At 57.5% G+C, this 25,575-nt stretch overlaps 1 protein-coding gene across 1 annotated transcript; it reads right to left on the bottom strand.

Moving 5' to 3' along the window:
* Positions 1–564: 564 nt before the first annotated feature.
* Positions 565–20,391, bottom strand: GRAP (GRB2 related adaptor protein). Its single transcript, XM_025864019.2, has 5 exons — positions 20,213–20,391; positions 13,730–13,827; positions 9,171–9,293; positions 2,674–2,842; positions 565–893 (listed from the first exon to the last, which is right to left on the bottom strand). The coding sequence occupies exons 1-5, from the start codon at positions 20,288–20,290 to the stop codon at positions 708–710; spliced, it is 654 nt and encodes a 217-aa protein (XP_025719804.1). The 5' UTR covers positions 20,291–20,391; the 3' UTR covers positions 565–707.
* Between the last annotated feature and the right edge of the window lie 5,184 nt (positions 20,392–25,575).

The following is a 25,575-nucleotide window of genomic DNA, read 5'->3' as shown; positions in this document are numbered from 1 at the left end:
CTGGAGAGGAGAGCCTCCCTCTGTGTCCTTCATCACTGCCCACCTCCTGTGGGTCTCCACAAAGTGTCCGTGGTGGGGCGGGGGTGTGGGACACCCAAGTGGAGCCCAAAGTTTCATGGGGCTGCCGAGAAGTCGGTCTCCACCTGGAGTCAGTCCATTGGTCCAGGCCACCGGGTGTGCAGCCCCCATCCTCTCCCTCATCACTAAGCCACCTTCCCAGTAGCCAGCACCCCTCAAGGGGCCATCTGAGGGTGGAGCAGGTGGGCCCAGCAGATGGTCAGCCCAAGGTGAACCCATGAACCACACGCATGCTTCCTTGGGCAGAGCCCCCAAAGCCTGCAACCTAGGAGTCCTCAACTCTCCCTGAGGTTGGGGCCAGTGATGGCCGGAGGTGGGGGGGCTTCTTCCCCCAAGGGCACCCTGCAGCTGGTAGCCAAGAGGAAGAGACCAGCGGGAAGCCCCGGGAGCTCCCCTTGCCTGCTGGGCACTGAACATCACAGTGGTTCTTGGGCCCCGGGGCCCATTCCAGTTTCTGCAAAGCAGTGGGCGCCTAGCCCGGCAGTGAGAAGACCCACGTTCGGGTCGAAGACCGTCGGCTGAGTCCCGTGGGTCCCGGGGACGGGGTGTCCATGTCTTCTCTCTGGACCTCAGTGTCTGGTGGATGGATGATCTGCCGGCTCTGTCCCCGCCCCCGGGCCCCACTGCGGTCACAGCTGCACTGGCTGGACGTAGCTCCGCGGGAAGAAGCCAATGCGTCCGCACAACCGGCCCCGCCACCAGTGGGGGTCAAGGCGCTCCAGGACCTCGATGATGTCACCGCGGTGGAAGCTGAGCTGTGAGGAGTCCTGGGCCGAGAAGTCAAACTGGGCCTGGGCAAAGCAGGCCTGGGAGGGCTGCAAGGGGAAGGGGTGGTTAGTGGGGACTTTTCAGGAGGCCCCAACAGGAGAAGTGAGTGGCTGCGGGTGGGAGAGCAGAATTGAGCTTGAACTTGCTTCTCAATCCAAATCCAGACAGATGGCCACCCCACCCCAAGAGTCCCAGCTGCCTGTCCCCTGAATGTCTGCCGCACAGAGACTGTGTCTACACAGACCAACAGGACTGTCTGGTCTGCAGGAACAGGCCCTATAAACTGTCAAGTGCTGTGTAGCTGAGAACAGAGTTGACGGCTGTTGCCCTTGACCAGGCTTTGAGGGAGAGCGTGTCACCAAAAAGAGCTGCTCCCAGCTCTCAGGCCTGGGTTCTGGTCCTATCTCTACCCCAAGGTGACCTTGGGTAAGACCCTGCCCTTGTGGGACTTAGTTTCCCCAACTGCAAATGGCAGCAGGACAGAGCTTTCTGCAGGCACGTCAGCCCGGCGCCGAGACGATTATACCCGGTGTCCCGGCCCTGCCTGCCCCACCAGGATCTCTGTTCTGAGCCTGTGGAATCTTATCCAGGATGGGTGATAGGATCAGCAGACAGGTCCTAATTAGCGGTTCTCTGCCCAGGAAGGAGGCGGCGGTAGCATGGATCCCACAGGGTGGGTGACCCCAGAGCCCAGGCCGGAGTGAAGCAGTGGGTGTGGGGAGCCCTCAGGCAGCCCCCACCCTCCCCAGCTCCATCTTGGCTCCCTCACATTCTCCAAAGGCAGATCTGGCCGACGGTGGAGGGGAGCGAATGGAGGTCGGGGACAGAGGCCTAGCGGGGGCAAAGCTCGCTAAGACTGAGCGCTCACAGCTAAGCCAAGCCCCCATGGTCAGGCTGAGGAGGCCGAGCATCCTGGGGGCAACAGAGAGTACACTAATGGGGGTCTCCCAAGGCACTCTTTGACTCTCCTGGCACATGAGACCCCGGGGCTCATTCTCTTGGACAGCAGGGAAACTGAGGCCCAGTTGAGGACTGAACTGACCGTGAGGTCACACATGGTGGGGGGGTCTAGAAACAGGCAGGAGTAGAGAGCTTCTCTGTGGCAGCCCGGCAGCCCCTCCCCGGGATACGCACCCTGTATCCTTTGCAGAGCCCTGGCTCACCTGGGCGGTCCTAGGGTCCTGACTTCTAGCCCCAGGCCTTGCTGACACCCCCTTCCCAAAGAAAACAGTACCTGTCTGGAGCTAATAACCCTGTTGGCTGGTGTCATCATTCTAATCACACCCCGAGCCCGGCCAGCAGGTCGCCCACGAATGCTCCTCACACTGCCCCCACCCCACCGAAGGCCAGCTCCTGGGGGCACAAACCAGGACGGAGCCGACCCCGCAGGTGGTCTTGGGGGAGCCTCAGTTTCTTCACCTGTACAATGGCGACTATGAGGCCCCCAGCGGACTAAGCCCAGCTCAGTGCATGGCACCCGGGAGGCTCCGCAGGGTATCAGGACCCTCGTGCATTCAAAACACATACCTACTGTGACCACGCACGGCGCCGCCGCGAGCCGAGAACAAGCCAGACACGGGGTGGCCCCTGCAATGTCCACTCCGTTCCGTCCCTTTCTTTCCCTCTGCGTTCCCACCCTTGCTTATCCTACTGCGGTGCCACCAGAATGGGACTTCAGTGCCGGGCCTGGCCCCCCCCTCCTGGGACACCGGGCTGCGAGGGGCGGGGCGGGGCGGGAGGCCACGCCCACCCCCGGCCCCAGCAGGTGTCGAGGCCCCCGTGGAAGGCAGAAGGCGCGGAGAGGCTCCCGCGGGTCCGCCCGCCTACCTTGAGCAGGGGCTCCTCGTCCCGCAGGAAGACCTGCCGCTGCTTCGCGATGGTCGTGGTGCGGTAGAAATCCACCAGCTCGTTCAGGGAGTTGAACTTCTCTTCCCACAGGAAGTACTTCCCCGAGGCCTCGCGCAGCACCTTGAAATGCTGCACCTGGTCACCGTAGCTGGGGGGAGAGGAGCCCCCTGAGCCGGGACCCAGGGTCCCCCCCGGGGGGCCCTGTCCCTGCCCGCACAGCCCCGGGGGCCTCCCTCCTCATCCCCACCGGGAAGCTGGTCGCTCTGGCTCCCGGAGGGTGGGGGGACACCTGCGGGCAGGAGAAGGGGCAGGTCCGGGAGGGCAGGGGCCGGGCCCACTGACCCGGCGGGACGTGAGACCTGGTGAATCCCCCTCGGCGGTGGGCTATGGAATTAAGGGTGTGGGCTCTGGAAGAGGCCACTGGGCTGCTGTGTGACCTTAGGCAAATCCCTAGACTTCTCTCCCAGCTGGGAGAGGCTGAACTCGGGGAATGGAGCTCAGGGCCCGAGGCTTAAGTGCTCATCAGGGTGGTTTGTTTCTGAAAACCCTCTCCTGTTCGCTCTGAGCTGTGATTCCAGCCCTCCAGGTGTCCTGGCCCGGAAATAGACCCAACCGCCTCTCTAGGAGGTATCCAGATCTCGGGGCAGCTTAGCTCCAAAGGGAGCCAGTCCCCCCCCCCCATCCCCGCCCCCAAGAGGCTCTGGGAGGCGGTGGAGCAAAGATCCCCAAACCTGAGACAAAGCCGCTTGTGTGCTGTCAGCAAGCATTGTTCCCAGGTGACTAAGCGGGCCGGTGCTGTCGGCTGGGGGACACGCAGGTCTATGTTCCTGGGACGGAACTAGGGCGGGCAGGCGGAGGGTGCTTCCTGCCCTGTCTGGCCTGCCACAGCCTCCCAGAGGCCACGCACTTTCCTTGAGGCACCTCTGAGCCCGGCAACTCCCGAGTGCCCTGTCCCAGCCAGATCAGGGTGGCCCCAGCCCCTACCTAGACTTTGGCAGGGGTGCATGGGGAGGAGTGTCTCTCAACCAAACGCTGGGCAAGTGAGCATCTGCCAGGAAAACAGGGACCCCAAGGGCTCCGTGTCCGGGCCCCCCAGTGCAGCAGAGGCAGAGGGCTCTGACTCGGGGCTGTCCCCAGAGAGGAGCCTGGGGTATGGGCAGCCCGGCCCCTCTGGGTAAGGGGGCGGAGAAGCTGTGGTCAGGTTTGTGAACGAGATCTCCCCCAAGTGACCACCTGGAAAGTTAGCCAGAACGAAGTGTTCCCTGATCACACAGGAGGATCAGCGAGTAGAGAACGGAAGATGAGACAGGAAAGGGGCAAGTGCCCCGGAGGTTCGTGCCTGTGTCTTGGCCTGTATGCCCATCTCCATCGTATCGGAGTGTGTGTGTGTTTGGGGGGGTCCTCCCTCTCTCTGGGGGGGGGTCCTCTCCCTCTCTGCTCTGCCACAGTGACTTCACGTGTGGGTCCCTTTCTTCGCAGCCATGGGTGTGTCTATCTCTGTGTGTGACCCCCACAGCCACCTCCCCAGGGGGCTGAGGGGCAGGGCCTGGCCTCTGGGCTGTCACAAAAGCCTCAAGGACCAAGTGAGGCCTGATGCTAGCAGCAGCCTGTCCTGCCCAGCAGGTTTTTCTGGCCTGGTGGTGGCGGCAACTGAGGGGACAGTGGCAGCGCAGGGAGGATGAGGAAGGCTGGGGTAAGGTCAGGAGCCCCAGGACTGCCCCAACTAGGGCCTGTGGTGGGTCCTCCTGGGCAGAGGCCTGCATGCTAACTGCCGGCGGGGTGATGGCCATGAGGCGTGGTCCTTCTAGCCTCCGTTTTCTCATCTGTGAAAAGGGCAAGGGTAGAATACATGGACTGCAGCAGGTGTGAAACAGGATCAAAGTGACCTTGGCAGGGACCCGTGGGTCTCTGGAACTCAGAAAAGGTGGATGGAAGGTTGAACGGGTCTGCCCGGGCACAGAAGGTCAATGGCACTTGCTCTGCGCTTCCTTGCTGTGTGACCTTGGGTAAGTTACTGCACCTCTCTGAGCTTCAGTCTCCTGCAAACCAGGCTTCTGGGGATGGCTTCCTCTCCCTTTCGGTCTTTGCCTGCATAAGGTAGCGCCCTCCACCTTCTGCCACCTCTTCTGTCCTGCTTCATTTTCCCAAGAGCCTTTATCATCTCCCAAGATTTTATATAATCTGCTAATTGTTTCTTGTCTGTCACCCCAGTGGAAATGAGTGCCTAAAGGACAGGGAGCTTTGTCCGATTTTGTTCATGGCTGCATCCCAAGCACCTGGGACAAGGCCTGGTGCACAGTAAGTACCCAGGGGCCAGAGCAAACACACGTGCATTGACTCCAGGGCACCTCTGGCCTGAAAGGAAGCAAAATACCTCACTTGGGAACCAACTGCCATTCACAGCAGAGGAACCTGGATGGGAGCGTGGGGCAAAAGTTACACAGCCCAGGCACTGCGCCCCAGCCGTGCTCACTGGTCTTGCTGGCTGCCCGCTCAGACGTGCCCCTGCAGGTGGAGAGGAAGTAGCCCTCTGTAAGCTCGTAAAGGGCATCCAGCGTGGCCACTATCATTCCACGAAGGCAGCCCGAGGCCCATAAACCCCACCTCTGACAGCTTTATGGAGCTTGGCATGAGCATGTGGGAGATGCCACGTGTCATGGGGTCAGAGTCCCCAAGAGCCAAGTCAGCGAGGGCGGAAATGCTTTCACACATGGATTTGCACAGCTGTCACTTTTCTGGAGGGCCGCTGGGTCCCCGGACTTCGTGACACCTGGGGTTATTGTCTCCATGCTGTAGATGAAAACATTACAGCCAAGAAGAAAGCCAGGACCTGCCTCACAGCAGGTTCTGAGCAAAGTCAGGACGAGAACTGGGTTCCCTGGCACTCCGTGTCACTGCCCCTTCTCAAATAGCCCCGGATTCGTGGGCAGGGGGCTAGGAAGCACTGTGTGGCTCTTAAAGGGTAATGTAATGATAACTACTATCGCCGGCATTTCTGGAGCACTTACTATGTGCTAGGCAGCATACTAAGCACTTGACTCGGATGTTCATTTTACAGATGAGGAAACAGGCTCAGAAGGTAACTCGCCCAGGGTTATACAGGTAGGAGGTATCAGAGCTGAGATTCCTGCTCAAAAGTCCACATTCATAGCCATATATGCCCTCTGAGTCTGTTTCCTACTCTGTCCCTGCCCAGTGATCCTCCAAGGGCCACTGAAACGCCCCCATGAGAGACAATGGACCGAGAATGGGAGCAGGACCTAGGAGTCCTGGCTCCACCGGGACGAAACCAAGGGTGGAGGACGCCACCTGGTGGCGCTGTGCGCAAACCACAGCTAGCTGAGCCCCGGAAGCTCCTGCTGGTTCTGACCTGGCTTGGCCAGAACGCCTTGCGGGAGGCGCCGAGGGGCCACTGTCTGAAGGACACTCCCAGACCTCTTCCCAGGACATTGGTGCTGGCTCCCCTGCTTACCAACTGCATCCTGTTACTGCCTGTTGTCCCTCCTGGTCAAACTTGTTGCTATCCAAATTCACCCCTCACTGTCCCAACTCCGGATCTTTGCACTTGCTGGTCCCTGTGCCTGCATACCGTCTCCTCTCTTTGTGCACCAAACTCCTACTCAGGCTGCAGGGTCCAGCTCAGATGTCACCTCCATCATGATGAAGACCCCTGGGTCGGGCGGTGTCTACTTTCCCACCGCACTCCTTGGTTTGACTCCGCCCTGTACACACACACACACACACACACACACACACACACACACTCACGCTCTCGCTCTCGCTCTCGCTCTCTCTCTCTCTCTCTCTCTCTCTCCCTGGATCTGAAGCTGCGCATGTGCAGAGGCGGGGCTGCATTTACAGAGAAACGCCAGAAGGGGGCAGTGCACAAGGACTTAATGCTGGAAGTTCAGGCAGTGTGATCAGTCAGCAGAGGAGGGAGGGGGGATTAGGGGGGCCGTTGGGGGCTGGTTGGGAAGGCCACCACCTCCCCTCAGCTTCGGCTGCAGAAGTGAGTCCCCTGTGTCCCTGCTTTGCTGGATAATCTTGGACTTTGGAACTGATTCCGGGAGGTACCTGAAGCTGGCCCAGCCCGCCTGATGGGCGCCATTCCCAGACGACCAAGTCCTTGGACAGCCAGCACATGGAAAACTGACATTTCCTGCTTTTGCAGGGACCCCAGAGGGAAGTGGGGGCTGGGCTGTGGAAGTGGGAAGGTGACCCGGGGGAAGGGCACTCCATGTGTCCACAACCATGGGCAATGTTGGGGGTGGGGTCAGGACTAAGAACTCACAGCATCTCCCTGACCGCGCTCCCATTTTTAAGATGGGGAAATAGAGGCTCAAGTCCGGCCAGAGCCACTCCCATTCCCCCAGGGTAACCAGCCTGTTCCCCATTGGGGAGGGATTGCGGGGGAAGGAAGCGAAAAGAGCCCATGGCTGCTTGCAGAGCTTGGAGGGGATCAGGTAAGTGCCGTGACCTCTCATGATGTTGGATCATTTTTACACGCCCCCCAAGCCCGCCCCCCCCCCCACCCAGCAGCCTTCCTGACCAAAGCAGTCTGTCCTACACGGGTGCCGCCAGGCCCAGACGAGGAGATCACCACCACGCAGCACTCTGGTGTGCACATCGCACACCACCATCCGGAACAGAAATGGACCAGCCAACAGTGCACCAGTCACACAGCTCACCCAAGAGTCTGGAAGAGCCTGGAAGGCACTGACTTACCTCCTCACCCCCAGCCCCTGCATTAACCATCAAAGGGGTCCCGGGTTCATTCATCCTTTGGACAATCAAGCCATTGGCTGCAAACCAACCCAGTCCTAGGAAAACGGCCTCTTAGGGGCCACACCGCCAAGCTCCAGAGTCCAGCACCTGTGCCTCCTTCCAGCTGCAAGCTTGCCACCCCAAGACTGCTCTCAGTGACAGTGAGCGCCTCCTCCATGCAGGCTCTGTGCCCACTGCCCACGGAGACCCTAACCGCTGGTATGGCTGCTGGCCCTGACTTCACAGATCTGTGGCATTCCCTGATCCAGCCACTTTTCATGCCTTCAGTCCCCACCACAGTCCCTGATACCGTCACCTCCTGCCTGGCTCCTCCCTGGCCAACCATCCTTCCTCCTCGTAGCAGTCAGAGGGATCTGCTGAAAAATGGAAGCCCCTCACACCTCCCCCTGCTCCAGACGCTCGGTGGTTCCCTGTTGCTTGGAGAGAAAACTCCACCTCCTTGCCAGGATCTGTCAGCCCCGTCTCTGATTGTATCCCCCACGTCTCTCCATCTGGATTCTCTGCTCCTGTGGATGCCAACACGCCCCAAGTGCATCCTACCTCAGGGCCTTTGCATTTGCTGTTCTGTCTGCCCAGAAGTCTCCCCTCCCAGGTCCTCATTCCCGGACACCTGGGTAGCCTCCTCTTCCAGGTTCAGCTCTTTGTTCAAATGCCACCTCCTCAGAGCAGCCGTCTCTGACCACTTGACTCCTGCTGGATGCTTTTGCTTCCTTGTTCACTGTCTGTCTCCCCCACTCGGACATAAGTCCATAAGGGCAGTTTGTACTGTCATTTCCCCAGCTTCTAGAATAGCCTGGCCCATGACATGTAGCTTAATGAACAGTCCTTGAATTTCTGCATCTATATCCTACTGTTCCAGGCACCGAGAATAGGAAAGACAGACCATACCCCTTCACCCCCGACTCCTATTCCTGTTTTCTACCTTCCAGCCTGAGTTCCTGTATTTCCCCAGTTGTGGCCTTTGGTACTGGGTTCCGCACTACCCAGAGGCTGCCGCATGTCACAAAGCCAGACCCTCCCAGCATGACCACCCCGCTTCAGTGTCGGGCACTATTCTAATCGCGCTACATCTGTTGACTCAAAAAATATACACACTGACTCATGTATTCCTTGTATTGACTCATTTCACATCAGAGAAAACAGGCACAGAGAGGTTAAGTGGCTTGCCCAACGTCACACAGCCAGGAAGTGGCAGAATTAGAATAGGAACACAAGCAGCCTGGCTTCGTAGTCCGTCATCTTGTTTATGGCACCCGTATAGCAGGACCCTGTCCGCAGCACATCCTGGACACCTGCCCTGGGTGCCTGGTGCTCTCCCACCTCCTGCCCCCAGCTGTTCCCATCACCTCAAACCCCGGCATCCTTCTTCCTCCCTTCACGATGAGTCCTTGATGGCTCCTTACTGCTCACACAATACCAGCCAGACCCTTCACACTGGCACTTGAGACCTTGCAGTGGACCCAAGCCTGCTTTTCAAGCACGGTCCCATGGCTCTGGGCCCCACCCTGGGGTGCGTGTCATTCCCCGATCCCCAGACAGTCACCTGCTTCCAGGCTTGGGCTACTCCTCCCTCAAGGATGCCACTCCCTGCACCTCGGTCCGTGAGCCTGTGTCCTGTGCTTCCAGGCTCAGCTCCAATGCTGCCCCCCTGTGCACCCTTTTCCGCACTCCGCCCACGGGTCAGAACTCACTTCACGGAGACGGAGAACTCCCCAGGGGAACTCTCACTCTCCCTGATCAGGAAGGCTCCCAGGTGGTTCCGCTTCATCAGAATCTCTTCGGCCAGCTGCCGGGAAATCCTGCCCGAGTACCACCTGCAGAGAGAGGGCGCCGGTGAGGGCAGTGGGAAGGCCAGGCTGCCCCTTTACCCATGTGCCAGACGACCAACGTCGCTTGACCCTCACAGCAGTCCCCAGACACAGGAGGTATGATTTGCACCCATTTCACAGATGAGGAAGCCGAGGCACAGAGAGGCAAAGTGACGAGCCCAAGGTTACATGCTGCGCAGGCAGGACCTGGGACCCAGTCCTAGTATTTTGGCTCCCGAGCCCAAGCCTTTCCCACCGCGCCAGGCCAACATCCCCTTAGGAAAAGAGAAAAATCAAACCTTAGTGAACCTCCACCCAGCCAACCCCAGCTGAGCTCTTCCGTTTTAGATGATAGATTCTTATAAGTGAAAAAACATAAACATGGATGACAAAAGCAATTGCAGCTTTGGTCTGATGAGGAAGGATCGCTCCCTGCACCCATTTCACAGATGCACAGACTGAGGCCACCTGGATTTTTTTCATCCCAGGTACAAGTCCCTTTTCTGGCTGACCACATAAACTGGGAACGCAGAAGCTCCCATGGCAAATGCTTAGAGTCTTGCAAGACCCCATTGCCCCCCCCCCCGACCCCCGATGCCTTGGGGTGGGGGCAAAAGGCCAGGACCCAGCTTCTCTGCCAGTCCTGCTCATCTTGCTGCGTGGCCCAGGCAAGCTCCCCGGCCTCTGTGGGCCTTACCGGCCCTTGCAGCGTCCAGGTGGTCTCTGACTGGGCCCTTTATTGTGCAGATGGGGAAACTGAGGCCCAGTGCAGCCCAGGGGTGGGGTCTGGAGGCTCCTTTCCTTGTAAAGCTTCTCTTCCCTCTTTCAGCAAATGCTTCCTGAGTCTGAGCTTGGCACCCGGGGCGGCTGTGAGGTAGGACTTTTCCTGTTGTCTCAGGATGTTGCTGAGCCCTTGAAGCCGGGGGCAGAGGCAACAGGTGCAGCGCCCCGCGGTGTCCTGCCCTGTCCCCGCTCCCTACGGTGTCGCCTGCCAAATGCGAACACTGGGATCCTGCCCTGGGGCTTTTTTTCTAGCGACTGTGCACAGGGTGGGCTGAGCCCCCAGAACACTGTGATGTGTTGTGTTTATCCCCTCGGAAGCAGGTGGATAAACATTCAGCTCCCCTGCCTCCAATGGAACATTCTGGGGACACTGTGCTGTCTCCCCACCCTCCCCGGGTGCCTGTCGCCCGCCCGCAGCTGCGCCGGTAACACGCTCCTAACGACTGGCTCCTTCCCTGCCCACTTCCCGCTCCAAAATAAAGTTCTTGTCCTCACACTGTGTCTCAGGCCCTGGTTCTGGGAAGCCCACACCCAGAAGTGCAGCTTAGCCCGTTGCTGTCCCCAAACTGGTGGGGACCCCCGGAGCCCGTCTCACGATGGATTTCCTGGGAGGGAAGGCGGTGAAGGATGGTTGCTGAGTGTGGGGGCTCGAGGCAACCATCTGGAAAGCTCAGCACAGGCCCCTGGAGTTTGGGAGGCCTGCATGGAGGCTTCCAGGCCAGAGGCTGAGCTGGGGGGCCGGGGAAGGGAGCTCCTCCACCAGGAAGCCCCCAGCAGGACACAGGTGCAGGCACCGTGAGGGAGCAGGGGCCCAGTGGGGCCCCGAGGGGGCGTTTCCTGAGGGCCTGGGTGTCTCCAAAGAACCCACAAAACCCCACAAGAGGCGTCAGTGTGTGGGCGCCCGTCACCCTCAAAGGCTTTTGCAACCACACCCTCTGAGGGGGCCAGCTCCGCCCCCATCGGAACAAGGCAGGGCTGGTCCTCAGGGGGCTTGAAGGACAGAGTGCAGACATTTCCCAAAGCCCCCAGAACCCGCCTCTCTCCGCCATGCCAGTGCCACGCTTCTTGGGGCCACCTCGTACCCTCCCCCATTTCACTGATGTGGAAACTGAGGCTCGGAGGAGGGCAGGGATCCCCAAAAGGTTGCCCAGCAAGTCCCTGGCCTCAGGCCCTCCCCCAGCGCCATGGTGGGCACGACCCCGGGGGGAAGGGGGGACGCACACAGCACAGGGCTGCGAGTCCCATGCTTCCTCTTGCCGGCTGTGCACGCCTGGACAAGCCAGCCAACCTCTCTGTACCTCTCTCTCCTTGCCCATGCGACCGTGATGATGGCAGCTGGCTTGCAGGGCCCCTGGGAAATTGGGGGCCCTGATGAACTAGCTCACGCCCCTCCCCCCGTAGCACTCCCTTAGGCCTGTCTGCTGCCCTCCCTGGCAAACTTCTAACTCCCAGGCCCAGTGAGCCATGCCCTTCTGGAAAGCCTCCCTGCCGCCCACTGGCACACCGCCGGGTGGGTGCCTCTGGGGGCCCCTAGTCTGCATCACGCCCTCCCCCCCCCCCAGGGGCTCCCTGGTCAGGCAGGGGAGACGGTGGGTCCTCAGGGAAGGAGCGGGGCTGGTGTAGGCCGAGTGAGGCCCTCTGGGACCCCAGTCCCCCCTCCACTGTGCCACACCCCGGGGCCTGACAGGCTGAGTCAGATGCTGAGCTGGAGTTCCCCCCTTGCTATTTTGGGGCCAGGGTAGGTGCTGAGGTTAGCCGAGAATAAACCTGGGCATGGCCTCCGACAGGTTGGTTGGGGGCCTGAGCCCTGTCCCTGCTCTGTCCCAGACACCAGTGACCAGAATTGACCCCAGGGACCCCCAGGGCTTCGGACACCGGGACCCTCCACAGCTTCCAATGGGTAGAGAGTCTTGTCTCAACCACCAGCAGTGCCCAGAAACGCCTGGCCTTGCCCTGAAATCTGCTCAAGGCTTCCCAGCACCTTTGGGCCTTCTGGGCTTCCGGCCTTGGCTGGGACATTCCCTGCCCCTGGTAGGCCTCTCCCTGACCCACCGGCCTGTGGTCGCTCCCCGAGGCGCCTGGCATCTCCCCCTCATGCCCTCCCTTGATTGGCAGAAAGACTCTGAAAGGCCAGAGGGGCAGACACCTGCCCCCTGTCACATGGCCCCGGGGGTGGGGGGGCCGCTACGGGGCCTGGATCGGGGAGCTGTGGCCCAGCATGGGGGCGGGAGGCGGCGGCCTCTGTGTGGGAGGCCGGGGATGCCTGGAGCCCAGGCAGAGGACCAGCCGGGGACCCGGGTGGGATGGGGCTTGCCCAGCACAGGAAGCTGGAGGCGGGGGCAGCTTTGGAAATAACTCGAAGACAGATAAAGAGGAAACATCCCCCCCCACCAGACACCGCCCTGGCGGTGCACCTCCCTCCCCTTCCACCCCACAGTCACACACACCTCATGGCCTCCAGTCTGCCCCCTCCAGCCTGCGAGGCCCTGCCCCCGCCCTCCACACCGGCCGGGGGGCCCCCCCCCCCCCCCCCCCCCCCCCTCCCCCCCCCCCCCCCCCCCCGGGCCCACCATGTGAGGCCCTCCTGCCGGCCCCACTGCCATGGGTTTGTGCTCGTCTTCCTTGTCCCCTCTCCGGGGAGTGCCTTTCTCCTCTTCTACCTGGCTAACTCCTACGCGCCCTTCAAAACCTCATTCATTGCTACCTCTTCTGAGAAGCCTTCCCCGGTTACCTCAGGGCTGACTGCCTTCCCATCTTGTGCTTTTTTTACATCCCATCTCTCCCCCAGGATGGGGCTGTTCCGACTCCCCGGCGCTCCTCATGTGTCTCCAGCATCACCCAGGCCGGCCCCCCAGGGGTGTGGCTAGTGTTTGATGAATGACTGAGTGAGAGGCTACCTCCACCACCATCCCGAGGAGATCCAGTTGTTTTTTTCATAGGTTCTTGGCCGCCAGGGCCTGTTCTGGGGCTGGGCTCTGCCCCAGCCATTCCCAGGGCGGCAGGCTGGGGTGCCACCTGCTATGAGCCCGATTGGTCTTCCCTAGGCCCCACATGTGACTCCTAATCTGCCCCAGTCGCAGGGCATTGGTCTGCTCAGCCAACGTCCAGCTCCCCAAAAACCCCCAAAGGCAGGGCCCACAGGATCTGCTTCCCACCCTCCCGTCACCCCCCCCCCATTGTCCCCTTCACTCCTCCTCCTCACACAAGGCTGAGCCAGCCTCTTAGAGAGAGCTCTAGAAACCTCTGCAGATTGAAGCGCCAGCCCTCCTTGTGTTACGGATAGGGAAACTGAGGAATAGAGAGACCATACGGCAGCCAGTGGCCCAGCCAGCCGAGAGCCCGGGGCCCTGTCCCCCCAGCACCCTCCTGGATGTTCCCCGGTGTTCCAGATCCTCAGTGTTGTGGCCTGGGCCGGCCCTGACTCTGCCACCACTTTGGTCTTCACATCTCTGTCCCCTGCCCCTGCTCAGGGTAGAGACAGGGGCCCCAGGCAGATGAACGGAAGCCGGAGCAAGGAGTCCCCTTGCCTAAGGCGCGCGCCAGGCGCCGAGCTCGTCAGGCAGCTCGGCTCAGGCTGGGCCAGGCCAGGTGGGGACACTGGGCTGTAGGGGCTGGGGTGGGGGTGCCTTGAGCACAGGGCTGGGGAGGCAGCCACTCACGGATGGGGCTTGATGCGGATGTAGTTCTTGGGAATAAAGCCCTCAGCGCCTCGGAGCTCAGCCTTGTACCAGTTCTGGTCATCTTCCATGTTCAGGATCTGTGGGCAGGAGAGACACGGTCACCCGGTCACCAAAGAGGGACAACTGCCACCTGCCGAAGTCCTGCTGCTCAAGGACCCCAGGTCGGGGATCCCAGGACCCATTTCACAGAGGTTGGTTGGGGACCTGCCCAAGCTCACAAGGACCATGTCTGATGTCTCAGTCCTGCTTGCTTTCAGGCCCCAGGACAGCCTGTCCCCAGGAGGGTCACAGACTCCGCAAGGCTGGACAGCTGGGGACCCAGAGGAGGTCAGCGGGTTGAACTTTGTGGGGGCTGGAGCTGGACTCTCAGGATCTGTCCCCCAGGCCCCCAGCAGACCACACGGTCTTGTGGGGCAGATCCGGGGTGCCTCAGTTCCCAAGCTGTGCCCCTGAGCGTGGGGACTCCACGGCATTCGTATGCCACGCACTGAGCCATGGGGTGGAGGTCTGAAGTCCCCCAGAAGGTCGGGGAGCCCCAGCCTAAGCTTGGTGCCTCCTGGTGGTTCACCTGGGGTCACTTGCCTTTAAACAGCCCTTATAATCTGAGCTGGGGGGGGTGTCATATCAGGGCGGTGGGGATTCAGGCACCAGGGAGCAAATAAGGGAGGCCTTTGGGCTACGATGGGGCTGCAGCCCGGCCTGCTCAGGTCACATGGGCCCCTTGTCAGCAGCCGCACAGGTGGGCCAAGAGGAACTGAAACAGCCCGAGCGGGGGTGGGCCTTGCAGGGGCTGAGCAACCAAGCGGCCGCAGGGAGGAACCGGCCGGGTCTGGGGACTGGGTACAGCATGAATCTTGGGGCTCCTTCCTCCTTCCCCTGGGCCAGCCTCCCACATGGGACAGCTCATCACCCCAAAGGCTACTTCACAGATGAGGACCCTGAGGCCCAGAGATGGGAGGTGAGCAAGACCACACAGCAGCGGGGAGGCAGAGCCCATAGAGCAAGCCAGGACTCTGGGGTCTGGGGTTCTTGGCCCAGCTGCTCTAGGGGAGACCGTGGCCCACGAGTTTTTAACCTCACTCCCCCTCCCACTTGTGTCTGGACCCAAGGCCCGGAGAGCATCTCTCCTGTCAGTCCTGGAGCAAATGCCAACATTGGCTCAATCCTAGTGGGTATTTGTTGGGCGAGGGGGCGGAAATCAGACATACAACAGCATCCCAAGTAGAGGGCATTGGAAGAGCAAAGGCCCCGGGGGCAGGCCAATGCAAAGCCATCAATTTAGTTTGATTTTGCTGGGAAGAGCTGAGATTTGCTCCCTTGGGCCCAGGCCTTGCAGGCAGGCACCCCCTTATCTGTCTGCCGGGCCCCATTGAGCTCCTTCCTTCCTGACTCTGTAGCCTGGGCAAGGTCAGCAGCCCCAGGGTCGGACGGAAGCAGGTGGCTGACTCAGGACACCTTCTGCTGAAAACAGAACAATTCCCCAACTTAATAGGACACTTAAAGCCTGTCAGCTGCCTTCCATGGCCATGGGTTCAAGGAAGATGTCCGGGAGCCTGGGGCTACCCTACTCTGTCTGCTTCTGACTCTCTCCATAGTCCCGGCCTCAGTTTCTTCATCTGTGAAATGGGCACATTTGTGGCCTATGCTGAATGTGGCAGTGTCTTGTAACTACAAAGTCCTGTGTGGCCATGTGACTGTCCTATCTCGAATAGAATCTTTATTTTGTTTTGTTTTCCTGTCATCTGCACTCTGAGGACCCAGAAGTGTTCTCAATGGTTCCATGAGCTGAATTCTTAATGTTCACATTGTTCAAAATCTACAGGCCCCCCTGAGAAATGAGAATTCGCACGAAGGAAAGAGACCAACTCCTCCCTGGTGAAATCCACACCTTGGTCTGCCCGCAAGGCTTTGCTCCCACCGCACCCTCCACCCGGGATGCCGTGTGGGGACTGGGAGGGCTGGGAGCAGGGGGAGGCCGGGTGGCAAGGAGCTTCTGCACTGGCCCAGGTGAGCGAGGGAGGCCCCGACCGGGCAGGCAGTGCAGGTGGGGTGTGGAGAAGTGGTCAGGGTCGGGATAGGGGTCGGCAGAGTCGCTGACGGGACTCAACAACAGGCCGGGCACGAGACAGGTAGGGAGCGGCCAGGACAAGTCCAGGGGTTGGCACCTGCTCTCGTGGCCATCAGCTGGTATCCCACAGCTGTCGGGGAGCAGATTGGGGGGCTCAGGGTCGACTCCCCTGGGTCAGAGGTGCCATCGACCATCCCTCTGGAGACGCTGAGGAGGCTGTGGGCTCCCTGAGTCTGGGTCTCGGGGGCCAGGTCATCCACGGAGAGATGGGGGTGAAGCCGCCACCACCTCCCTCCTCCAGCTGGGAGCGATGGAATGGTGTGCCCCCAGAAGTGCCTAGCCCGACAGGCAGGACGCTTTGTTCTAGAGAAGTGATGTTTGGGGCCATTTGTCCAGAGTGGGTGCACCTGCCACCTAGGCTTCGTCCAAGACCTGAGCTCAGACTGCTTTATCCACGGGGGCTCCCAGGGGTTGGGAATCCGCCTGCGGGCACTGCTGTGACAGGGTCCCGCCTCCAGGGGGCTCGTGGGAAACACTCGCTGGAAGAGTGAATGGAATGGCTCTAGGAGCGACCCCCCACACCGACCCCCGGCCCCCCAGCCCTGCCAGGTGAAGGAGGGCCAGCAGACCCACACACCGCCACCCTGGCCCAGGAGAAGAGGGGATACAGCGTGACATGGCAGTCACGTTTTCACGGTTCTACAGAAAGAGGGCTTCGCAGGAGTGAGGTGGCTGAGGCACCTCGGGGACTAAATTTAAGGGCGCGTCAAGAAATTCAGGAATCAAGGGCGCCTGGGTGGCTCAGTCGGTTGGGCGACTGCCTTCGGCTCAGGTCATGACCCTGGAGTCCCCGGATCGAGTCCCGCGTTGGGCTCCCCGCTCGGCGGGGAGTCTGCTTCTCCCTCTGACCTTCCCCCCCCTCCTGCTCTCTTTCTCTCTCTCTCAAATAAATAAATAAAATCTTAAAAAAAAAGAGAGAGAGAAACTCAGGAATCAAGATAAAGAATATTTTAAGACAAGATGTTAAAAAAATCAGATCAATGCAAAAACTCTGATTACGTTCATGAGTTCACAATAAGGTATCAATACCAGTCCATTAACGGAAAAGCGGTAGGGTGCTAATCATGTAAGATGCTACCCACTGGTGCGAATGGGTCCAGGTCCCCCCGTGCTATCTCCTCGATTTTTCTGTAAATCTAAGACTGTTCTGAAAATTAAAAAGCTAATGCAAGGGGCGCCTGGGCGGCTCAGTTGGTTAAGTATATGCCTTCGGCTCAGGTCACGATCCGGGGATTCTGGGATCGAGTCCCGCAGCCGGCTCCCCTCCTCCCCGCTCATGCGCTCTCTCTCTCTTTCTCTCTCTCTCTCTCTCTCTCTCTCTCTCTTTCAAATAAATAAAATCTTTAGGAAGAAAGAAGGAAAGGAGGAATAGCTCATGGCCCACCTCCCAAAACCAACCACTTCTAGCTTTTCAGATCATTTCTTTCTAGAAAGGTCTTTTTTTTTTTCAGAGCACAAATCCAGTGCACGATGGGTAGTTTTCCTTCCACAAAATTAATACCTATTGATTATCTATGTAGAGTTGACCCTCCATGTGGATACATCTGCATTCTGCTCTTTGCCACTTAACGCTGCATCATGAGCGTTTTTATGCCGTTAAACACCCTCCCCAAATAGCATTTTCAGGGCTGTATGATACTTGGTACCATCTCTAGGTGGGCAGTCTAGGTTGATTTCACACTCCGCAAACTTGCACCCATATTCCCCACCCCTCGCCTGCTTCATTCTTTCCCATGCACTGTCTCCATCTGACAAACTCTATGTGTTACTTATTAATCTGGTTTGTGGCCCTTGTCTGCCACCAGAATGTCAGCTGCATGAGCAGTGCCTGTGCCCATTTTTTCCCTTGCTGAGCCGTCACTGCCTAGCCGAGGCCCACGGACATACAGAGTGCTCCCTGAATCCCCGTGAGAGAACACACATACATCTCTGATCATGTTCTCAGTTTCCCAGAGGCAGAATTTCTGGGTCACAGGACATGGAGATTTTTATGGCTCTTTATATGTTCTCCAAGTTCTCTGCAAAATGATTGTGTCACTTTACCTGTCCACCACCCCCACGTAAAAGTGCACATTTTCCCACACCCTCAATAACCTTGAAAATTCTTTTTAAAATAAAATTTTGCTGATCTGGCAAATGGAAAACAGTTACTTGCTTTAAGTTGGATGGTTTTGTTATTGGTGAAATTGGGCACTAACTTGCCTACATTGCTTCTTTGGCAATTTCCCCATTCATAGCCTATGCCCATTTTTCTATTATGCTGTTTGTGATTTTCTTATTGATTTATAAGAGCTCTTTACATATTAAGGATATTAATATTTTGTCATGATTTTTTTGTCTGTTTAAACCACCTTCATTTCTTACCTAGGAGACTGCAAGAGCCCCTCTCTGCTTCCGTTCCTGTCCCCTCTGTTATCTTTTGAAAATGTAAATCTGGTCAAGTTTTTTTCCCCGCTGAAAACTCTTCATAAATTTAGAATGAAATACAAATCTCTCACAGGCCCTGATGCCTGCCTACCTCCAACACTGTCCTTACCCTCTCCTTCTCACCCACTGCCCTTCAGCCACAGACCTTTCAACTCTTCAAACACACTAATATGGTCCTGCCTCGGGGCCTTTGCACCAGCTGTTCTCCCCGCACCTGGTGCTCTCTTCCCCCGGCTCTTTGCATGGCTGATTCCTGCTCATCCTTCAGGGCTCAGCTAAAGGTGTTATCTCTCTCTCTCTCTCTCTTTTTTAAGTAAGCTCTTCGCCCAACGTGGGGCTCGAATTCATGACCCCGAGATCAAAAGTCACATGCTCCATTGACTGAGCCAGCCAGGCGCCCCTAGGTCTTAACTCTTTTGAGAGACTGTCCTGACCACCCCATCTAAAGCTGTCTCCCTGCCCCCTCCCACGCACCATCACCCTCATTCCATCTTGCTGTGTTCATTTCTTCAATCCATTCATCACCTCCTGATGTCACTCACTCTCTGGAATGTCAGCTCCCACAGGGCAGGGACTTTGCTTCGTTCCTTGCTATATCCCCCGCACTTAGGACAATGCCTGGCACAGGGTATGTGCTCAATCACTTGACAAATGTTTGTGGAAGGAAGGAGTAAAAAGGCAGATCTTCCCACTGCCTGACATTCCTCCATCAGTCTTTGAGCCTGAAAGGTCCCCTCCTCAGTCTCTGCGGACATGAGGTGCAAATCTCCCTGGGCGGGATGCCCCCGTTTCAGCTAACACGTTAATCCTTCCGTCCTTCCTTCTTTCCTGCAACATTCCCCATGCTTTATTAGGAGCCTACTGTGGGCCAGACACTGCTTTATGTCCTGATGCTCCAGTGTGGTCCTGGCCTCGTGAGCTCACCCCTTCCTTAGCCAGAACCTCTGTTAGAAGCAAACATGCCGGGAGTTGCCTAATGCTTTAGCAAAAGTTAGTGGAAAACGTGACTCATCTTGGGGTGGGGGTCATGGGCACAGGAATCCGGCAGGGAAGTGGAGATGTCATAGTCTTTACTATAATTGCCTTGGGGGACCCCCAAAGATCCATCCTGTCCACCGCTGGCTGATCACTCTGAGCCTCAGCTGGAGCCCAGCACCTACCCCATTCTTATGTCCTCACTTTCCCACTCCCCACGAAGCCCCAAATCTGGGTCGAGAGACCCCAAATCACTCTCAAAGCAGTCAATGAAGCCTCTGACCTAGACCCAGGTCTCCTAGGATGTCTCATGCCCTGGCTAGGTGGTGCTGGGGCTAAGCCTGCCCCTGTCGCCCGCGGGCCACATGTCCCCAGGGCCCCCAGCCAGCAGCTCAGGTGGAGAGAGGAAGGGGATTCCTTAAGGGGACATGGTTCCTCTTGGGGAGCATCACGCCCCTGCACCCCAACCCCGGCTGTTCAGTCTCTCGGAGACAGAATGAAGGTTCGAGAATCAAGCCGTGGTATGACTTTCTTTTCCCTTTCCCCCACACTGCTGGGAAGCTCCTTCTCCACACTGAAATCACAGTTCTTTATCCTGAAAGCTTTTCTATCCCTCTCTCCCTCTTTTCAACTGTCTCTTCAAACTCTTCCCGGGCAAACCGGGCGTTGAACCGACTCCTGCCAGGCACTAAGCTAACGTCTCCTTGAATCCTCACAACGCGCCCCCTGAAGGCCGGGTCACAGTTATCTCCCCATTTCCAAGATGGGGACACTGAGGCTCAGCGGGAGGAGGCGGCTTGCCCAGAATCACACAGCCAATACCTGGAGAAGCGGGGCCTGTCCTCCTCTGGAAGCTGGACCCTGTTTGGGGGGCTGTCCTGGGCCCCTGATTTTTAACGCCCTCCCAACTCAGCCCATCCCCGTCACCCTACCTTGAGTGTGTCCCCCTTGTTGAAGGCCAGCTCATCACTCTCCGTGGCCTGGAAGCTGTACAGGGCCACGGACTCCATCCCGCTGGTCCCAGGCCCGAGCAGCTGGGCTCCGAGCAGGGTCGGCTCTTCCTGCTTCCTCTGCAGTCGAGGACTGTCTTCCTTTGTTTTGAGAGCAAGCTGTGCTTTTGAAGCAGCCCCCGAGGGAGGAGAAACAGGAAGCTGACAAGTCACAGAGCACAGCGAGCCTGTGAGCAGCCCAGGCCCTACCTTAGACCCCGAAGGCCGGGTTTGGCTCTTGGGGAGTCCCCGGGCAGCCCTGGGAAGGGGTCCCCTCTTCTACCCATGTCACAGATGAGGTACAGAGGTTTCCAGAGAAAAAGTGCCTTCTTGGCAGCTTGGGCCACGTGTCCCATGGTTGCAACCACCCCCACTGGCTTGCCAATCTGCCCCTTCACATTTTCTGAACTCTGAGGCCTCTCAGAACCCCCCAGGGCCTGCCTCATCCACCCCGATCTCCTTGCCTGACATTCAAGGCACTCCCAAGCCATTACCCCTGCCCACCACTGCTCCTCTCCAGACCCATCCTTCGTTATCCTCTTGCCCTGTGAACAAACACTGGCCTCCAGCCATGGTGTGGGGGGTGCGGGACACACCGCTCTTTGATGCCCCTGCCTTTTGCACATGCAGGTCCCTCCCCCTGTCTCTTCCCGGGAGACTCCTATGCATCCCTCAAAGCCCATTTCAGAAGGTGCCTCTTCCAGTTTTAAACACTGGGCATCCTCCGTGCAATTGAGATCCTAAGGTCAAAAAGAACTGCAAATAAATCTTGACCTCTCCTTAGTAGGTTTATTACGGGTCGTGGTATCAGGATAGCGATTCTGCAACAACGGCATGAGTATTACAGGAAAGAGCATCACTAGGATAAATGCGGTGGCATTGCTTCAAACCCTGGTTCTTTCCAGGAAAGAAAGGAGACACAAACCTGGAAGGGCAAAGCGAGGGAGAGCCCCGTGGCGTTGGATGGGAACTGGATGGCTCAGTGTGAAGGCATGCTGTTTTTTTTCTATAAAGGAGTTTTTCCTCCTTTGTTTATATCAGTTGGTTACATCCTGCTTTCCTGTTTTCGTCAATGGGTTAGAATCCATTACTGCAACGATTGATGTGGGATGCTCAAACTGTCCCGGATTTGGCCAGTGGGACCCCTTTCAAGCTGCCTGCTTGTCCTTCTGCCAAGTGCCTGTCATTCTCTGAACAATTCCCTTCTGCCGGTATGTTCCAGGCTCGTTGAAGCCTTCTCCTGCGTCACCCTGGAATCAGCGTCCTCAGAGAGGTGCAGGATAATGTTTATCCAGGATTGAGCCGGTGTTAGTTGGGTTTATTACCCTGGAGCTGTTAGAGTTTCTAGACCCACGACACAGGCAGAGAAAGGGGGAAAATACACACACACACACACACACACACACACACACACACACACTCATTATGTGTAAATAAACTCATATATAAACTCATTATATATGTAGATATAAAAGAGAGACTCATTCATATGAGTCTTGAGAAATAGATTTCCTGGTGGACAGAGTATGTCCATATTTCTAAGTTTACTTCTCTGCGTGTCTATATAGGTCTGGGTAATAGATTAAAAACTAGGACCTCAAGCAGATACGAATGGGTGAATGCAGGTGAGGGGTCTATGCGTGTCCTTGTGCCCTTCTCACAGCTTTTCTGAAGGCTTGAAATTTTTCTATGTAAAACACTGAGAAGCTGTATGTATTCTATAGTCATCTCAAAATAAAAGGTTTAGTTTAAAAAAAACAAAAAACAAAAGCCGTGGGGCAAGAAGAGGAACATGGCAGAAGCCATGGCCCGTTCGGAGCCCCTAGGCCTTGGCCAGCACCCCACAACCCCTTCCTGGTCTCTCCTCCAGGCCCCTCCCTGTCTTCCGCCCAGACCCCAACGTGACAGGATGTTTTAAGGCTCTTCTTTCCGGCTCAGTTTCAGCTAAGGTTTCAAAGCCTCAGTGCAGCCAGGGGGTTGGGATCCACCCCACCCCAAATCTGAGGTGCCTAGAGGCAGGTGTGGGGACGGTTCTCCTTAGGAAGCCGAGCATGCGTCCCCTGGGGCTTGGGGGCCAGCTGGCTGGTTTAGTCAATGTTTTTCAAAGTCCTTATTCTGTGCCAAGTCACACACAAAAAGGTGAGTAGCTCTCCAAAGGGCCCATGGCTAGTATGTGGCCAGGCTGGGGGGGGGGGGTCAAGCCCAGGCGGACCTGAGCCAGGCCGGGCGGTGACCCCGGTGCCACACGCGACCTCAGCCTAGAGCCTGGGGAGCACACTGTGAGTCAAGAGAGCCATGCTGGGAGTGAGCCACAGATTGGAGGAGTACAAAGGCACCCAATTCCCAGAGACCACGCAGGACCCCTCCAAATGGGACTTGACTGAGAGGACCCTCGGGGACTTTGGGCACCCCAGCTGAGGGTAGATGGTGGGGCTTACAATGAAGGGGCATCAGATCCGGCAGCTGGGAGCATCAAGCCCCTCAGGGGAATTGCAGCTGGGGTCCCTGGGGAGGTCCCTCAAAAGGTCCCCCTCCCAGGCAGCCCCCACAGGAGGAAAAAAAAAATCAGCATTGGTCACTAGCCACGCCAGGCCACAGCAGAGCCAGCCACGTAAGACTCTCTGTCCTTAGGCCCTAATTCCCTGTGGCAGGCTGATCCATGGCCCCAAGACATCCAGGGCCTCATCCCTGGACCCTGTGAATGTTCCCCCGTCTGACAAAAGGACCTCGCAGATGCGGCTGAGGTCAGCATCTTGAGGTGGGCAGAGGATCCTGGATTGTCCAGGGGCGCCCCCGATGTGACCCCAGGTATCCTCGGAGAGGGAGATGGAGGGCGCTCTGACACAGGAGCAGCAGGTATGTGACCGAAGCACGATACTAGGCTCCCCGCTTTGAAGATGGAGGAAGGGGCCACGAGCCCAAGGATGCGACGGGCTCAGCTCTGGAAGCTGAGACAGGTCCTGCATGGATTCTCCCCTGGAGGCTCCAGAAGGAGGCAGCTTGCCCACGCCTTGACGTTAGCCCAGTGACACTGATTTGGGACTTCTGGTCTCCATAAATGCAGAGAATAGTCTTGCGTTGTTAAATCAGCCACTATAGCTTGTTACAGAAGCCACGGGACACAAATACACCCCATCTCCCTTGGGGGCTGATCCTACGGGGAGGACATTCGGAAAAGGCAGCTTGAGACCTGGAGGCTGGGGGGGTGGGCAGACAAATGGATCACTCCAGGTCCAGAGCCAGGGTCGGGGGTCAGGAAACCACAATTTTCAATGCAAGTTGGAGTTCTGTCATTATGAGACTGGATTATACCCTTGACACTGCAAGAAGGCAGGACGGAGGACTTTTTATCATCAGATGTTAACTGAGAGACAGCTGAGGGATCTCCCTGAGTTTTCGTTCTGGGCAGGGAGGGAAGCATTTGTCAAGGAAAATTTAGCAACAGAGGGGAGAGGAAGGATCAAATTGTTTTCTGAGGCCCGTTCACTCAAGAACTCTTTCTTAATCGGGTGCCTGGGTGGCTCAGTCGGCTCTTGGTTTCGGCTCAGGTCCTGATCTCAGGATCGTGAGATCGAGGCCCGCATGGGGCCCCAGGTTCAGTGTGGAATCTGCTTAAGAAATCTCTCTTACTCTCCTTCTGTCTCCCCTCCCCATGCTCTCTCTCAAATAAATCTTAAAAAAAAAAAAAACAAACAAACTTGGGCACCTGAGTGGCTCAGTCGGTTAAGCGTCTGCCTTCGGCTCAGGTCATGATCCCGGGGTCCTGGGATTGAGCCCCACATCAGGCTCCCTGCTCAGCAGGGAGCCTGCTTCTCCCTCGGCCTGCCACTCCCCCTGGTTGTGCTCGCTCTCTCTGTGTCAAATAAGTAAATAAAATCTTAAAACAACAACAACAACAACAAAACTCTTTCTTGAGCCTCTATTCTGTGCCCAGCTCTACGTAAGATTTTGTATGTGTAACAGAGAGACGGAGAAAACAAAACAGAACAGAACAAATCTCTGCCTTCAGAGATAGACAGCCAGCAGACCCCCGTGAAACCGGTGAAAACTAGTGAACAACGCCTAAAAAATATTTAAAGCTTCCGAAAAGGGTCCAAAGGATGAACAGAAAATGAAAAATCGTTTAAGAACACTTACAAAAATTTGGTAATAAAAAGGTGAGAGTCTGTGGTATTTGAACCAAGACCGCTCCCTCCCTTTACTCTCCTTCCGGTTCAATGAGGTGAAGACTCCACTCCAGACCACTGCGACCAACAACACAGGGCCCTGCCCCCCCAGACCAAAGACACAGGGCCCTGCCCCCCCAGACCAATGACACAGGGCTCTGCCCTGCAGACCAACGACACAGGGCTCTGCCCCCCCCAGACCAATGACATAGGGCCCCTGCCCCCACCAGACCAACCAACAACACAGGGCCCTGCCCCCGCAGACCAACAACACAGGGCCCCTCTTTGGGCTGACCCAGTAGGGTGGAGGCCAGGGGCATGGGAGGTGGGAGAATTCACTCAGGGCAGAAGAGAGGAGATAGAAGTTCACTGAATACACTGCGAAGGAGCTGTGGGCAGGACAGCAAGGGAGAGACTATCGGCAAGGAGGCAGTGGGGGCCGGGGGGGGGGTGGCTGGAGTTAAGGGGGAAATGAGGAGGTATGGGAATGTATGGAATTTTCCTTTTTGGTGTCTGTGTCCGGGTGTAAGTAGCCCATTGGTCAGTCAGCCAGGTCTTATGGATATTTTGAGGTGGGTCCCCTAGTGAGCCTGTTTGTATCCAGCCCTGTGGTCACTGTGGGCCCTTCCTCCTCACTCAGGTTCCTAGTGCTCAAGCCTGGGGCCTAAAAGCAGTCTCTACATTCCCCCCCAGACAGATGGACAATGAAAGATCTTTGACATTCGGGAGGAGGTCTTCAGTAGCTGTTTCAGGCTGAATGGTGGGGGGCGGGGGCATGCTGTCTCTACCTAAACCCCATCAGGGGTCCTGTGCAATTGTAGACCAGGGCATGGTAGTAGATTAACGTACTGATAGGCGATTTGAGTGACATTCCTTGGTGGACAGGTCCGTGAGATTTAGGGGGAGGGGACCCTCTGATGGGATGAACTGGAATCCTTGTCAAACCATCATCTGTATATGGAATTGTTGGATTCTAGAAGAGACAAATTTAACCAAGAGATTAAACGAGAGGGGAACCAGTAATTAGGAGTATGTGTATGGAGGCCAGGGGTCCTAAGAAGGGAAGAAGCCAGGAGAGCCAGGGCAGGGATTCTTTCCAGGAAAACCATCCTTGTGCTGAACGGTCCCAGAGGGAGGCTT

The sequence above is a fragment of the Callorhinus ursinus genome, unplaced genomic scaffold, assembly GCF_003265705.2.
Source record: "Callorhinus ursinus isolate GAN/ISIS: 27379988/994484 unplaced genomic scaffold, GSC_fseal_2.0 scaffold43, whole genome shotgun sequence".
In the NCBI taxonomy this organism is placed as follows: Eukaryota; Metazoa; Chordata; class Mammalia; order Carnivora; family Otariidae; genus Callorhinus; species Callorhinus ursinus.
The sequence above is the reverse complement of the archived record's forward strand: the minus strand, read 5'-3'. Positions and strand labels throughout refer to the sequence as shown.

Excerpts from the sequence above, each read along its gene's own strand:
- GRAP (XM_025864019.2), bottom strand. The coding sequence starts at position 20,290 with ATGGAGTCCGTGGCCCTGTACAGCTTCCAGGCCACGGAGAGTGATGAG. Across the intron at positions 9,294-13,729 it reads ATCCGCATCAAGCCCCATCC|GTGGTACTCGGGCAGGATTT; the intron begins GTGAGTGGCTGC and ends CTCTCTCTGCAG. Across the intron at positions 894-2,673 it reads ACGAGGAGCCCCTGCTCAAG|CCCTCCCAGGCCTGCTTTGC; the intron begins GTAGGCGGGCGG and ends TTCCCCTTGCAG.